The following is a 13935-nucleotide window of genomic DNA, read 5'->3' on the forward strand; positions in this document are numbered from 1 at the left end:
TGTTCTTCGGAAACTGCCATATTACATTGCAGAGGGAGGCAGCATGATCTGTTTACTGGTGCAGAATAGGAGACAATCACTCGCTGTCTGAATTTGAGTGTCACTTCCCCTTTCCAAGCCTATTTCCCCATTTGTAAAATGGCATAATACTACTTATCCACCCTGTAAAGTGCTTGAGATATGCAGATGAAAGGAGTTATGTAAGTTCAAAGTAGTGTTATTAATGTAATAAAATACCTAATAATAATAAAAACATTTTCCACCTCTACATCTGAAAGTCTATTCAAAGATAGATACGTATTATTATCCAATTTTTCTGATAGGGAAGCAGAGAGAATTGAAGTTATTTGCCTAAGGTAATACTGGAAACCATAATATAATATATTATGCTATAATAGTGGCAGTAGGAATGCAATCCATCTTCTTTATTCTAATCCAGTACCCCATCTCTTGGGCAACACTGTCTGCCCCGATACATATACTACAATATATGACGAAAAAATGCTATAACCCAAGCAATTTCAATTGTATTGAAAGAGGAAATGTTTCAAGATGGCCCTTTTGTCAAAACACTAGCCTGAGATTTCCATTAATTCTGAGTTCAAATCCCTTGCTCCACCACTGGCTTCCTGTGTGTACTTGGGTGAGTCATTTACTCTCTGTGCCTCACTATTCCATCTGTAAAATGGGTATAGTAGCACTTCCTTATCTCACAGTTGTGTTATGAGAATAAATACCACAGTCATGGAGGGCCACGTAAATACCTAAGATAGCTAGAAGCTGCAGATATCGTTGACGAAGATATGATTCCTGAAAAATACAAAGCTTCTTTAAAAAGAAAACTGTGTTTCTCTAATTATTGGGTGAACAAACAGCCCTCTCCCTACTTCCGTTTTTGACTGTGGGCAACAGGATGACAATGACATTTTGGCCAAGTGGAAATACTTGCTTTCCATTCCTCTGCTTGTAAATGCTCTTCCCATGTCACCCAGCCTTTACCAGTTTACTTATCACTCCTCCCACCACTTGGAACCCATCACATGCCATAAATGATCAGAAAGATGCCCAGTGGATAGATAGTTGGCATTGGGAAGAAGAGGAAGGGTATGGACAGATGTTAAAGTGGATGAGCCGGGAGCCCACTCCAGACAGATTTTTTTAAATTATTTTAATCAAGCCTGAGGCTACATTTTAGTAACCAAATTAGTTTCAGTTTGGTTGACTGATAAACTGTGTTCAGACAAACCTGAATTTTCTGCTCAAGATTCCTCACTATGTATTTTCTTGCATTTTTAAGGAAAATACTGATGTTAGCTGATTTGCTGCCGTAAACAAACATGGTCGTTTTTTTATAATTAAAGATGTGTCCAAGAAGGTGAATCAGAGACAAGAAAGATTGTTAAAGTCAAATTAAAAAAAAAAATCATACTGCTAATTAAGTCTAAGAAAAATAGGGTCATTTATTACTTCTGAAGAGGGTAGTTTGGTTTGGAAAATACTGCCCAAATGTGTCTTTGGCCTTTGCTTATTACATTTCTGTGGCACCTTTTGTCCAAAAGGGTCCTAAGGCCCTCTATGGACTGCATTACCCACCCCAAAAAGCAGCTGTCTCTCAGGCAGAAACAGAGCAACAACACCAGAGAACACAATTTCTACGCAGGAGCGCCGCCAGCTTTTTTGCCGCCCTAGGCGGCAGAAGGTCCTGCCCCCAAAATGCCACCCCCGACAGAGGCGGCGGAAGGTCCCACCTCTGAAATGTGCCCTAAATGTTAGCGTCCTAGGCGACCGCCTAAGTCGCCTAATAGGTTGCGCTGGCCCTGTTTCTAGGGGAGGGAGTGACTACCTATTTAACCAACTGAAACTCCCAGGGAATATTTTTTTTGAATAGGGATGGTACTACATAGCAATGGCTTCTAGTCAGGTAAAACCCTTTCTATAGCAGATGCTTGCAGTCTGGAATATAAAACATATCTGTGGATCTAAATCACTTCTAGTCTAGTTTTTATGACACAATGGTGAATTGAGTATTTGTAATTAAAGGTGGAACAGATGGTGAAGACTTAAAGTATTGCGTCCATTAAATTAACCTATGCTATGTTTCCACATGAGTATAATGGAGTATAACAGTATAATGGAGCTTTTGCTGCAGTGAAACAGTACTGGAAAGAAACTAGACCTTGGGAGATGTTTACTATATGAAGAGCTTCACAGTTAAAGGAGTTCATTGTATTTCAGCAAGTCAGGCTCCAAATACCATGTCAGTGTCAAATACCAATCATATGACCAGTTCAGTATAAAGAATGGTGTTTCTTCATGCCAATATATTTCACCTGTATGTTCATGCTAGCCTAAGCTGCATTCAACTTCCACTATATACCTGCAGTTATCATATAGAACAAAGAAATGTATCCTAACTGCATATTAAAACAAATCAGGCAGATATTAACAAACTATCTCTCTTTTAATGTCTACTAATGAAGATAATAACTTTAAAAGGACTCAGCCATATTTAAGAATGTTCAAACTTTAATCAGAAGCACAGAGTTCTCCTTGATAGAAAGAAAAGGACTTAGGAGAAAGATGGAATCTCTTCCAAGAGCCAGACTGGCCCATAGCTGAAATCATGTCATCATAACACCCCAAGAAGATGGTATGGGAGAAGGTTGTTCACCAATAATATCCAAATAGGGCTTCTCCATGTTTCTAGATGCTACTGTTGGATGGCTACCAATCCTGAATGCTCATTGCAGCTGCCTTATGTGTATCTCAAATGCAAATGAGGTGGGGTTTTCAAGTTCTATGGCTAACAGAGGAGGAAGTTTCTGAAAATAAAGCCATGAATTTCACAAGTAGTAGTGGAACTGTGCTAGGTTCTCCTAGATGTCAGGTAATGTTTTCATTAAATGAGGAATTCCTCTGTGATACGTTTTTTTGGGGGCACTAGATGCTATTGAAAAATTCTTGAGCTAGAGTGAGGTTTCAGCAAATGTTTCACAATACATTTCACCCAGCTACAGCTGTGGCTGGTATAATGCTCATCTCCCAAGGAACTCACCTACAACTGGTATAGTATTGATCAGTAAGGTATTCTACACACAAAGGAAACTCCTCCAATATGCAGGCGTTGGGGCAAGGATGAAATCCTTATGAAAAATGGCATGAGATTGAACACAAAAGACCCACAATGGGTTAAATTAGTCCCTGCCATAACTCTTATTGCAATGGAAGTTACACAACGAATTAATCTGGTCCAATGATTAATGATGAAAGAAATTAAAGGGACTGCCATACACCCTATTTAGCAGGGGTAGGCAACCTATGGAACGCGTGCCAAAGGCAGCACGCGAGCTGATTTTCAGTGGCACTCATGCTGCCCGGGTCCTGGCCACCGGTCCGGGGAGCTCTGCATTTTAATTTAATTTAAAATGAAGCTTCTTAAACATTTTAAAAACCTTATTTACTTTACACCACAACAATAGTTTAGTTATACTGTATATTATAGACTTATAGAAAGAGACCTTCTAAAAATGTTAAAATGTATAACCGGCACGCGAAACCTTAAATTAGAGTGAATAAATGAAGACTCGGCACACCACTTCTGAAAGGTTGCCGACCCCTGCTCTACAGCTTTAAACTGTATTTTCTTTTAACTCAATCTGTAAAATTACTATTGTGTTCTGTGGAAATGGCTTTGAAGTCACTGAGGATAATGACACAAACCAACCTCTGGCATAAGTGGGTGCAACTATATTGCCATTGGTAAAGTTGTTTGCATTTTCAACAACGCCGAGTTTGCCTGTATGATTTAATGTGAGTAATAATAAAAAAAATACTAGTAATAAAGTCATAGCAGTGTAGGACTGGAAGGAACCTAGAGAGGTCATCTATTCCAGTCCCCTGCACTCAAGATGTAGGAGCAGGATTTTATATTTGTACTATAAGAATTAATGTATGATTTGAGCAACCTGCCAGCCACCCTTTTTGAATAGCAGAAAGGACTGATCCTCTGGGACATTGGTAGAAACGCATCTGACAGACTGCCAATGTCTGAACTGATGTTAAGGCAGGGACAGACCAGAACAATCCTTATGACTGATTATGGTCACCCTTTTGTTTTAGGATAAGTTATAATGTCTACTATGGTTTCCTATATGTGTTATAAATTAGGCACTCTAGTTAAATATACATTTCTTTGTTTTAAGGTTTAGTAAGAGACAGAATCTTGTATTGTGTCTATGTTAAGGAGATTAGAGGAATGCTGAAGGCCTGGGCCACAATGTGAACTGTTTTGATTACAAGATTTAGTGAGGTGTAATTTACAATGCCTTTCTTGCTCAACCTAAAAACTGCTGTATACCTTTGAAGGTCTCTGTAAAAGACTGTTTGTGTGAATGAGGAATGCATGCATCAGGAAAAGATAAGGTGTGAAGGCCATTGTTAAAGTCAGATGGTCAAGGAAGGAGGAGTGAAGAAACTTAACGACATCAGAGAACCATCAACGCGCATCCATAAGTGAGGAAGGGCAGATTGATGAGGTGGAGGCTGGCACCCCTAAAGACAAGACAATTGATTAAATCAAAATCAGGACAGGATGACCCTCTCGGAGGTGTTTTGGAATGTTAACATCAAAAGATAACACCAATTAAGGAGTAACCGGTCATAAACTGACACAGCAAAATCCATGGGCTTTAATGAAGTGAAAGGACTATAAGAACAGGGTGCTTGGCCCTGGGACTTTGGGTTCATCTTGCCACAACTCCAGGAGCATCAGATCACTACCGACAGAACCCGGCTCCCCTCTGCGACCAATCTGGCTGGCCACTAGATTGATCCAGACTCTGCACTGGTACTTATAAACATCAACTGGCAGAACTGTGTGCATGGTGTGTGTGTGTGAGACTGAAAAGCATATGCCAACTGCTGTATTCTCAATAAATGCGGCGTATTGCCTTTTTCCCTGAAAAAGATCCCGTGTGCTTCTTATAAGCATAACAAAGGCAGGACAATGTAATAACTAGACCATTCCTGCAAGGTGTTTGTTTAACCTGTTCTTAAAAACCTCCAATAACTGTGACGGGTTGGATCACAGAAACCCCTTTGGGAGCTGCCACCCGATGTGCAAAGACTACCCCTGCTTCTGTTTTCCCTGCCAGCTCAGGACTCCAGCACCCTGTCTTGCTGAGCCAGACACTCCCGTCTGGCTCCAGACACAGACCCAGGGTCTGAAATCTCCTGTCCCAAAGCTGCAAGTTTACCCGAAAACAGCTCGCAGTAGTGCGCTTGTCTTTAGCACTCAGATGCTCAACTCCCAATGGGGTCTAAACCCAAATAAATCCGTTTTACCCTGCATAAAGTTTATGCAGGGCAAACTCATAAATTGTTCGCCCTCTATAACACTGATAGAGAGATATGCACAGTTGTTTGCTCCCCCAGGTATTAATACATACTCTGAGTAAATTACTAAATAGAAAGTGATTTTATTAAATACAGACAGTAGGATTTAAGTGGTTCAAAGTAGTAACAGACAGAACAAAGTAAGTCACCAAGCAAAATAAAATAAAATGCGCAAATCTATGCCTAATCAAACTGAATACAGATAATTTCCTCACCCTCAGAGATGTTTCAGTAAGTTTTTCTCAGACTGGACACCTTCCAGGCCTGGGCACAATTCTTTCCCCTGGTACAGCTCTTGTTGCAGCTCAGGTGGTAGCTAGGGGATTCTTCATGATGGCTTCTCCCTCTCTCTGTTCTCTTCCCCCCCTTTATATATCTTTTGCATAAGGCGGGAACTCTTTGTCTCTCTGGGTTTCCACCCCCCCTCACTGGAAAAGCACCAGGTTAAAGATGGATTCCAGTTCAGGTGACATGATCACATGTCACTGCAAGACTTCATTACTCACTTGCCAGCACACACATATACAGGAAGACTCACAGGTAAATACAGCCATCTGCAGACAATGGGAGTCATCAAGATTCTGCAACCTCCCTAGGCAATTTGTTCCAGTGCTTAACTCTCCTGACAGGAAGTTTTTCCTAGTGTCCAACCTAAACCTCACTTGCTGCAATTTAAGCTTCTTGTCTCCTCAGAGGTTAACAAGAACAATTTTTTGCTTTTCTCCTTGTAACAAACTTTGATTAACTTGAAAACTATTATCATGTCCCCCCTCAGTCTTCTCAAGACCTGAACAAATCAATTTTTTTCCAATCTTTCCTCATAGGTCATGTTTTCTATATTTTTTACCATTTTTGTTGCTCTCCTCTGGCTTTCTCCAATTTGTCCACCTCTTTCCTGAAATATGATGCCCAGAACTGGACATAAAACTCCAGTTGAGGCCTTATCAGTGTGGAGTAGAGCAGAAGAATTATTTCTCATGTCTTAATATGGACTTATTTATCATCTATCCAAGGATCTCCAAGCACTTTAAAAACACTAATGAAAGACATTTCCACATACTCCTATAGTGAAAGGAAACTGAAGCACAAGGAGGTTATACAATTGTCAGAGTTCACACAGTACATCTCTGGCAGAGAACAGACACTATGTTGTCTAGTGGATAGGGCACTGGACTGGGTGTCAGGAGACCATGAGGTTCTGTCCTTGGCTCTTCCACTTATTTTCTGTATGATGCGGGGCAAATCACCTCACCTCTCTGTTTCCCCTTCCATCCTTTGTCAATCTTTATTTAGTCAGTAAGCTCTCCAGGACGAAGCTCTTACTATAAGTTTGTACCGCATATAGCACAATGAGGCCCCCATCCTGACTGAGACCGCTAGGTGCTACTCTAATACAAATAAAAAATCCAAACTTCCTGACTTCCAGTCCTTAACTACTAGCTTCTGCGTCCTCTCCTTAAAAAGCAAAAGTTCTCTTTTCATGTAAATGTTCACAGTAATTAAAAAGAATATAAACATTGTTACCTAATAGAGTTTCTCATGTGGCATCAGCGGCTCTTTAAATTGCAATAAAAAACATTCTATCAGATAATTAGCAGCTGTATATCAGTGACTCAAGGGAAGCTCCCAGTTCTGAATTTTGAGTGGATGTTTGTACCTCTGATGTAATTTTTTTCTTATCGTAATCTGCACAAGCTCCGTGTCAACACAACAAAGAATAGAGTCAACCATCACATATTTTTTTGAGCCAACAAGCCAAAGAAACTATGATTTATTTTGTTAAGAGTTGCTACTCTATTTTTACAACTCACTCTTCCCTTGTGACAGGAACTGCAGACGATCACTCAACATTGAAAAATACAAGTTTTGCAATAAGATAAGAAAACAACAATTTGAAAGGAAAGATATTGCTACTGTTAGAATAATGTTTGTCTAGTGCATTTGGGCTCAAAGCTGGTTTTGGAAATAATTTACCTGTAATAAAGCAATCATGGTTTAGTTCTGCACTATGCAATAACATATATTTAGAGATATTAACTAACACCCTATTTGTTTACTCTTTCTACAGAAAAACTCAGAGAATGGAACTGAGAGGAATAAATCTCTCTCACCTTTTAGGATCAGAACCCTAACTTTTTGTTAGTCTTCCAAAGACAAATCATGATCTGTAAACCTGTGAGCAGAAACATGCCCATAGCTGCAACAATAAATGTAACAAATACTTTTGAATACAGTGGTTGCTTTCATATTACTCACATACACAGTTCTATTCTTGGTTGTACATTTTTGCCTTGAGGGAAGTTCCTGCCTGTATCCATCATATTTGATAGCATTGTTGTTACACTGGTTAACTCTACAGGGTGGAGGTAGTCCTATGCTATTTTTCCTGGGGGAAGAATTTCTTAAGGCAAAGACTGGCAAGTTGTTTAAGTTCCTCATCAGGACTTTTTTTTACCACTCTGTCAAATTCTGTATCTAACAAGGATGGGCAAACGCACTTTCAGAAGAGTCCAAATATTGGCCCTCTTTGGGGAAACTGTTTTCAATTAATAATACCTAGCTCTTATAAGCCCTTTTCATCAGAGAGTCTCATGGCAATTTACAAAGGATGTCAGTATCATTATCTCCATTTTACAGATGGGGAAACGGAGGCATGGCACAGCCAAGTGACTTGTCCAAGATTAGCCAGCAGGCCCTTGACACAACTGAGATTAGAACCTATATATCTTGAGTCCCAATCCAGTGCTCTATGCAATAGGCCATGGTAACTGAAAATTTTTTAACTGTTTGTTCTTGCAGCCTCCCCCTTGCACCATGTCTTTGAGCCTCATAGCTGCAGTCCTTTTCCTCTGAGGATCTTCAGAGTACACTAGGTGGATGCTCGCCCATCTTCTATATTGGGGTTGGGTGGGTGGTAAACGCACTTCTTCCTCCCAAATCTGACCTCCAACTCCAAGAAGGCCTTTTCCAGACTGGGTGACAATGGGCCTACTATACACCATGTACACCCATCCCCCAAAACACATTTAAGATAAGAAATGGTTCCATAGAGCGGCAGCGGGAGAGGTTTGAAAATGCTGATATTTGAGAGATCTATCATCTAAGTAATAAGACCCACCCCTTCCAAATCTCAGCATAGTCTCTCATCTCTAAATTCACATATTCCCACTATGTGAGCATTGTGTATAACCGTGGGTCTACTCTGGGAAAGTATTGGTTCAGTGCCGGTGAGGAGGCGACAAAGGATCATCCAGCACACGTAGAACAGAAATTCCAAACTGCTGGCTACACCCTAGTGATATCATTACACATTTGCCTACAACAAATCTGCGTTGTGTAGGGGACTGTACAGCTTATTCACATTCATAGCTGAGACAACCCACAAAAACATCTGTTTTTTATTCTAATTAGTGCCTGTCAGTCAAATACTTCCCATTTAAACCTGTCAACACTTAAGAAGAGCTAGAGTGTCAATGCTGCATAGCTGGCTTACAACAAATGGCAAAGCGAAATTGTATGGACCCTGGTATATTTATATATCTGTTTAATCTTGCATGCCTCAGACATTAAATAAAAAGCAATTAAACTGTTCTCAAGTAACCTAATTTTGATTCTGTTTGATTGCTTTGCTACCATAAAATCTGCTTTTTAAAAATGTTAGTCGTATTTCCATACTATATTTTAATTGCTAGATTTAAACAGCCACCATGTTAAATAGACATAAAGTGAAATAGATACTTTTAATAAAGCTTACACATTGGGTCTTTCTTAAATTTTCCACTCTTTTCTTTAGATTTTCCTTAGCCCCAAATACCTAGCCTTAAGTTATGTTTAATTCTCCCTGTTTGGTTTCTTTTCACTATAAAGTTTTACATATTTTATTACCAAGTATTTTTCTTCCTTATCTCCTAAGGATAAAGACAAGAAGGAAAACGAGGGTCCTCATAATAAGGTACTTCTTCTCCCTCCTTGCAGTGTGGAGGATACACTACAAACCAATGCTGCAGTTAGCTAAATCGGTTGTTACAGTACTTAGAAACGTCAAACTTTGATGCTACAGCTTTGTATGTATTAGTATGAGGAAGCTTCACCTCCTCCTGTTTATTGTGATCTAATAGTTTGGGGAAAAAGACAAAGACAAGGAAATCCTGAGTCATCCAGTCAGTGATGATTTAACAACTTTTCCAGCTGCTCCAGTGACCTTCTGGAAAATAAAATAAATACAGTTAATAGAGAAATTAAAATAGGTAATAATTAAAATGAAAAATTAGGACAGGAAGAGCTGGTATGTGCTTCCTAATTCTTGACATGCCACCTATCCTTCCATCCCCTTTGCATACAATTTACATTCATTTTGCATACCCACTGAATGCCACATCACTCAAATTTACACTACTTCACCTCTTACACACACTTACACATATGTGTAACTGCTTACATTGTTATTGAATATAGCCTATATTCAATCAAGGCAGGATTAGTAACATAGGAGAAAGCAATAAGGAATACAAAATATCTATTAATGATCTGTTATCTTTCTCTGTTCTTCCAGTATGCATTTGTTCCCTTGCACAGATGCATGCTATTGTTTGTTAAACTTGCAGTGCTATGCAGGTTCCTCTTACATAAGCAGACTGTGGGCTGTAGTCCACGAAAGCTTATGCTCTAATAAATTTGTTAGTCTCTAAGGTGCCACAAGTCCTCCTGTTCTTCTATAAGCAGACTGATCCCTCTAATGGGTCATTAATACATAGAGGTGTTAAATTAATTCATACATGCAGCTTAGAGAAACACAATTAAAACATTACTATAATATCAGAAGCCTGATATATTTTTGTTGTTTTAAATACCACAATGGCCAATTCATGTTGGGAAGAACTGGTTGAGAATTTGGAAGTGGAAGGCAACTTGGGTGAAAGTGATCATGAAATGGTAGAGTTCATGATTCTAAGGAATGGTAAGTAGCACAATAAAGACAATGGATTTCAAGAAGGCAGACTTTAACAAACTCAGGGAGTTGGTAGGTAAAATCCCATGGGAAGCAAGTCTAAGGGGAAAAACAATTGAAGACAGTTGGCAGTTTTTCAGAGACATTATTAAGGGCACAAGAGCAAACTATCGTAGGAAAAGATAGGAAGAAACTGCGTAGGAAAGATAAGGAGTATGGCAAGAGACCACCTTGGCTTAACCAGGAGATTTTCAATGATCTAAAACTCAAAAAAGAGTCCTACAAAAAGTGGAAACTTACAAAGGATGAATATAAACAAATAACACAAATATGTAGGGACAAAATTAGAAAAGCCAAGGCACAAAACAAGATTAACTAGCTAGAGACATAAAGGGAAACAAGAAAACATGCTACAAATACATTAGAAGCAAGAGGAAGACCAAGGACAGAGTAAGCCCATTAGTCAATGAGGGGGGAAAGACAATAACAGAAAATGTGGAAATAGCAGAGGTGCTCAATGACTTCTTTGTTTTGGTTTTCACCAAGAAGGTTGGTGGCGATTGGATGTCTAAAATAGTGAATGCCAGTGAAAATGAGGTAGGGCCAGAGTCTAAAATAGGGAAAGAACAAGTCAAAAATTACTTAGACAAGTTAGATGTCTTCAATTCACCAGGGCCTGATGAAATGCATCCTAGAATACTCAAGGAGCTGACCGAGGAGATATCTGAGCCATTAGCAATTATCTTTGAAAAGTCATGGAAGACGGGAGACATTCCAGAAGACTGGAAAAGGACAAATATAGTGCCCATCTATAAAAAGGGAAATAAGGACAGCCCGGGGAATTACAGACCAGTCAGCTTAACTTCTGTACCAGGAAAGATAATGGAGCAATAATTAAGCAATCAATTTGCAAACACCTAGAAGCTAATAAGGTGATAAATAACAGTCAGCATGGATCATGTCAAACCAACCTGATAGCTTTCTTTGACAGGGTAACAAGCCTTGTGGATAAGGGGGAAGTGGTAGATGTGGTATATCTTGACTTTAGTAAGGCTTTTGATAGTCTCGCATGACCTTCTCATAAACAACCTAGGAAAATAAATCTAGATGGAGCTACTATAAGATGGGTGCATAACTGACTGGAAAATCATTCCCAGAGAGTAGTTATCACTGGTTCACAGCCATGCTGGAAGGGCATAACGAGTGGGGTCCCACAGGGATCGGTTCCGGATCTGGTTTTGTTCAGTATCTTCATCAATGATTTAGATAATGGAATACAGAGTACACTTATAAAGTTTGCGGACGATACCAAGCTGGGAGGGATTGCAAATGCTTTGGAGGATAGGATTAAAATTCAAAATGATCTGGACAAACTGGAGAAATGGTCGGAAGTAAACAGGATGAAATTCAATAACCACAAATGTAAAGCACTCCACTTAGGAAGGAACAATCAGTTGCATACATACAAAATGGGGAATGACTGCCTGGGAAGGAGTACTGCGGAAAGGGATCTGGAGTCATAGTGGATCACAGGCTAAATATGAGTCAATAGAGTAACACCACTGCAAAAATAGCGAACATCATTCTGGAATGTATTAGCAGGAGTGTTGAAAGTAAGACACAAGAAGTAATTCTTCCACTCTACTCCACGCTGATTAGGACTCAACTGGAGTATTGTGTCCAGTTCTGGGTGCCACATTTCAGGAAAGATGTGGACAAATTGGAGAAAGTCCAGAGAAGAGCAACAAAAATTATTAAAGGTCTAGAAAACATGACCTATGAGGGAATATTGAAAAAATTGGGTTTGTTTAGTCTGGAGAAGAGAAGACTGGGGGAGGTAGGGAAATTATAACAGTTTTCAAGTATGTAAAAGGTTGTTACAAGGAAAAATTGGTTTTCTTAACCTCTGAGGATAGAACAACAAGCAATGGGCTTAAATTGCAGCAAGGGAGGTTTAGGTTGGATGTTAGGAAAAACTTCCTAACTGTCAGAGTGGTTAAGCACTGAAATAAATTGCCTAGGGAGGTGGTGGAATCTCCATCATTGGGGATTTTTAAGAGCAGGTTGGACAAATTCCTGTCAGGAATGGTCTATATCAGGGGTCGGCAACCTTTGGCATGCGGCTTGCCAGGGTAAGCACCCTGGCGGGCCGGGCCAGTTTATTTACCTGCTGACGTGGCAGGTTCGGCCAATCGTGGCCCCCACTGGCCGCGGTTCGCCGTCCCGGGCCAATGGGGGCGGCGGGAAGCGGCGCGGGACGTGCTGGCCGTGGCTTCCCACCGGCCCCATTGGTCTGGATTTAGTTTCTTTTATTTTCAGAAACTACAACAAAAATAGTAAGTAGAACTCTAATGAGCAAAAGATGCAAATAATAATGAGCAAAATAATAAACCAGAAAACACAAGGGGCCAGGTTTTTAACCCTGACATCTGATTTTGTGTACCCACTTTTGTACATACTAAAGTGCATACATAAACAATCTATAAATGGGGTAGCTGGCCATTAAAATGACCAATCTGCATGTGCAAAATGGATAAACGACCACATATGCAGTCACAATAAATTGTTTGGAAAAAATAGTTGCTAAAATTAAACAGCCAGAAAATTTGGCCCACATTACCCTAACCCTAAAGCGTCTGAACACATGGAATGATCCATTGTTGTCTGGTACACTATTACAGAAGTCTTAAATCATCATCTATCAGAGAAAAGAGTAACAGACTCTTATAGAAATGCCAGGCTAATTAATGACCTTTAGCCAGTCTTAGATCAGCTGGACATCCAGTAGTGATAGGTGTACAGATTTTATACATAAGTACTGGAAGGAGCCTAATGTTGGTCTTAGCCTTCAAAAATAAGTTTTGTGTGTTTCAGATTTCATAAAAGTTTAATGTAAGCTTCATTTATATAAGCAATTTTAGGACCAATGCATTCTAAAGTAATTTCCTGGAGAGTAACCATATATTACATGAAGTCTATAAATTTTTCTGCAGAATTATCCAAATATCTTCATTTATTAAAGGTTAATAGAAAAGCACAGATTTTACTGTACTGTGATTCTTCAGTCTCTCAAGCTTCATGCTTCTACACTGCTTATTCTACATCTCGCAGATTGGTTTTATTTTCACTTTGTGTATTTCCGGTATTCTGAAAAATAAATTGATAAGGAACATCAGTTGATTGGCTATTCATTCTTACATCTATTTAGTTTTATATTAACACTGTTTCTCCGCTAACAATTTTTGCATCGCAGCACTAATTGCTAAAAGCAGTCAGATTTGTGAATCAATGGAAAATGATGCCTTTAACCATTCCCCAAACTCCTCTTCACTAGTGTGAATAGCTACTGGAGACCCAAGCTTGATGAAATTAAGCAGTGTACTCTCTTATTTCTCATTTCCTCCATCAGATCCTATCTGATGATGAAGATTAAAGCCCCTGACAAGACAGTGGTGTCTTTTGTTTTCCATCTGTCCAGCCAGATTAGACACTTGGCATCAACTACTGGTATCATGGGCAGGCACTGCCCATGAAGCATTCAACTGTCATCCTCAAACATTTAATTCAATGTCACATTTTTCCAAATACATAAC

General features: G+C 39.5%; 1 protein-coding gene across 7 annotated transcripts in view; it reads right to left on the reverse strand.

Annotated features, from left to right (window-relative positions):
* Positions 1 to 13935, reverse strand: part of PPP2CA (protein phosphatase 2 catalytic subunit alpha) — a 79055-nt gene that overhangs the window by 37706 nt on the left and 27414 nt on the right. For 4 of the 7 annotated variants that reach the window (XM_065555004.1, XM_065555001.1, XM_008166397.4 and 1 more), the window contains 2 exons: positions 13395 to 13489; positions 7528 to 9598 (listed from right to left, as the gene is read on the reverse strand). The exons of 1 other annotated variant lie outside the window; for it this stretch is intronic. In XM_065555004.1, the coding sequence (XP_065411076.1) occupies positions 13436 to 13489 (54 nt within the window). In that variant the 3' untranslated portion in view covers positions 7528 to 9598; positions 13395 to 13435. Of the gene's footprint in view, positions 1 to 7527; positions 9599 to 13389; positions 13490 to 13935 lie in introns of those variants that run through there. 2 more of the 7 variants (XM_065555002.1, XM_065555005.1) reach the window with 2 other exon arrangements.

Source organism: Chrysemys picta, chromosome 8, assembly GCF_011386835.1.
Source record: "Chrysemys picta bellii isolate R12L10 chromosome 8, ASM1138683v2, whole genome shotgun sequence".
NCBI lineage: Eukaryota > Metazoa > Chordata > Testudines > Emydidae > Chrysemys > Chrysemys picta.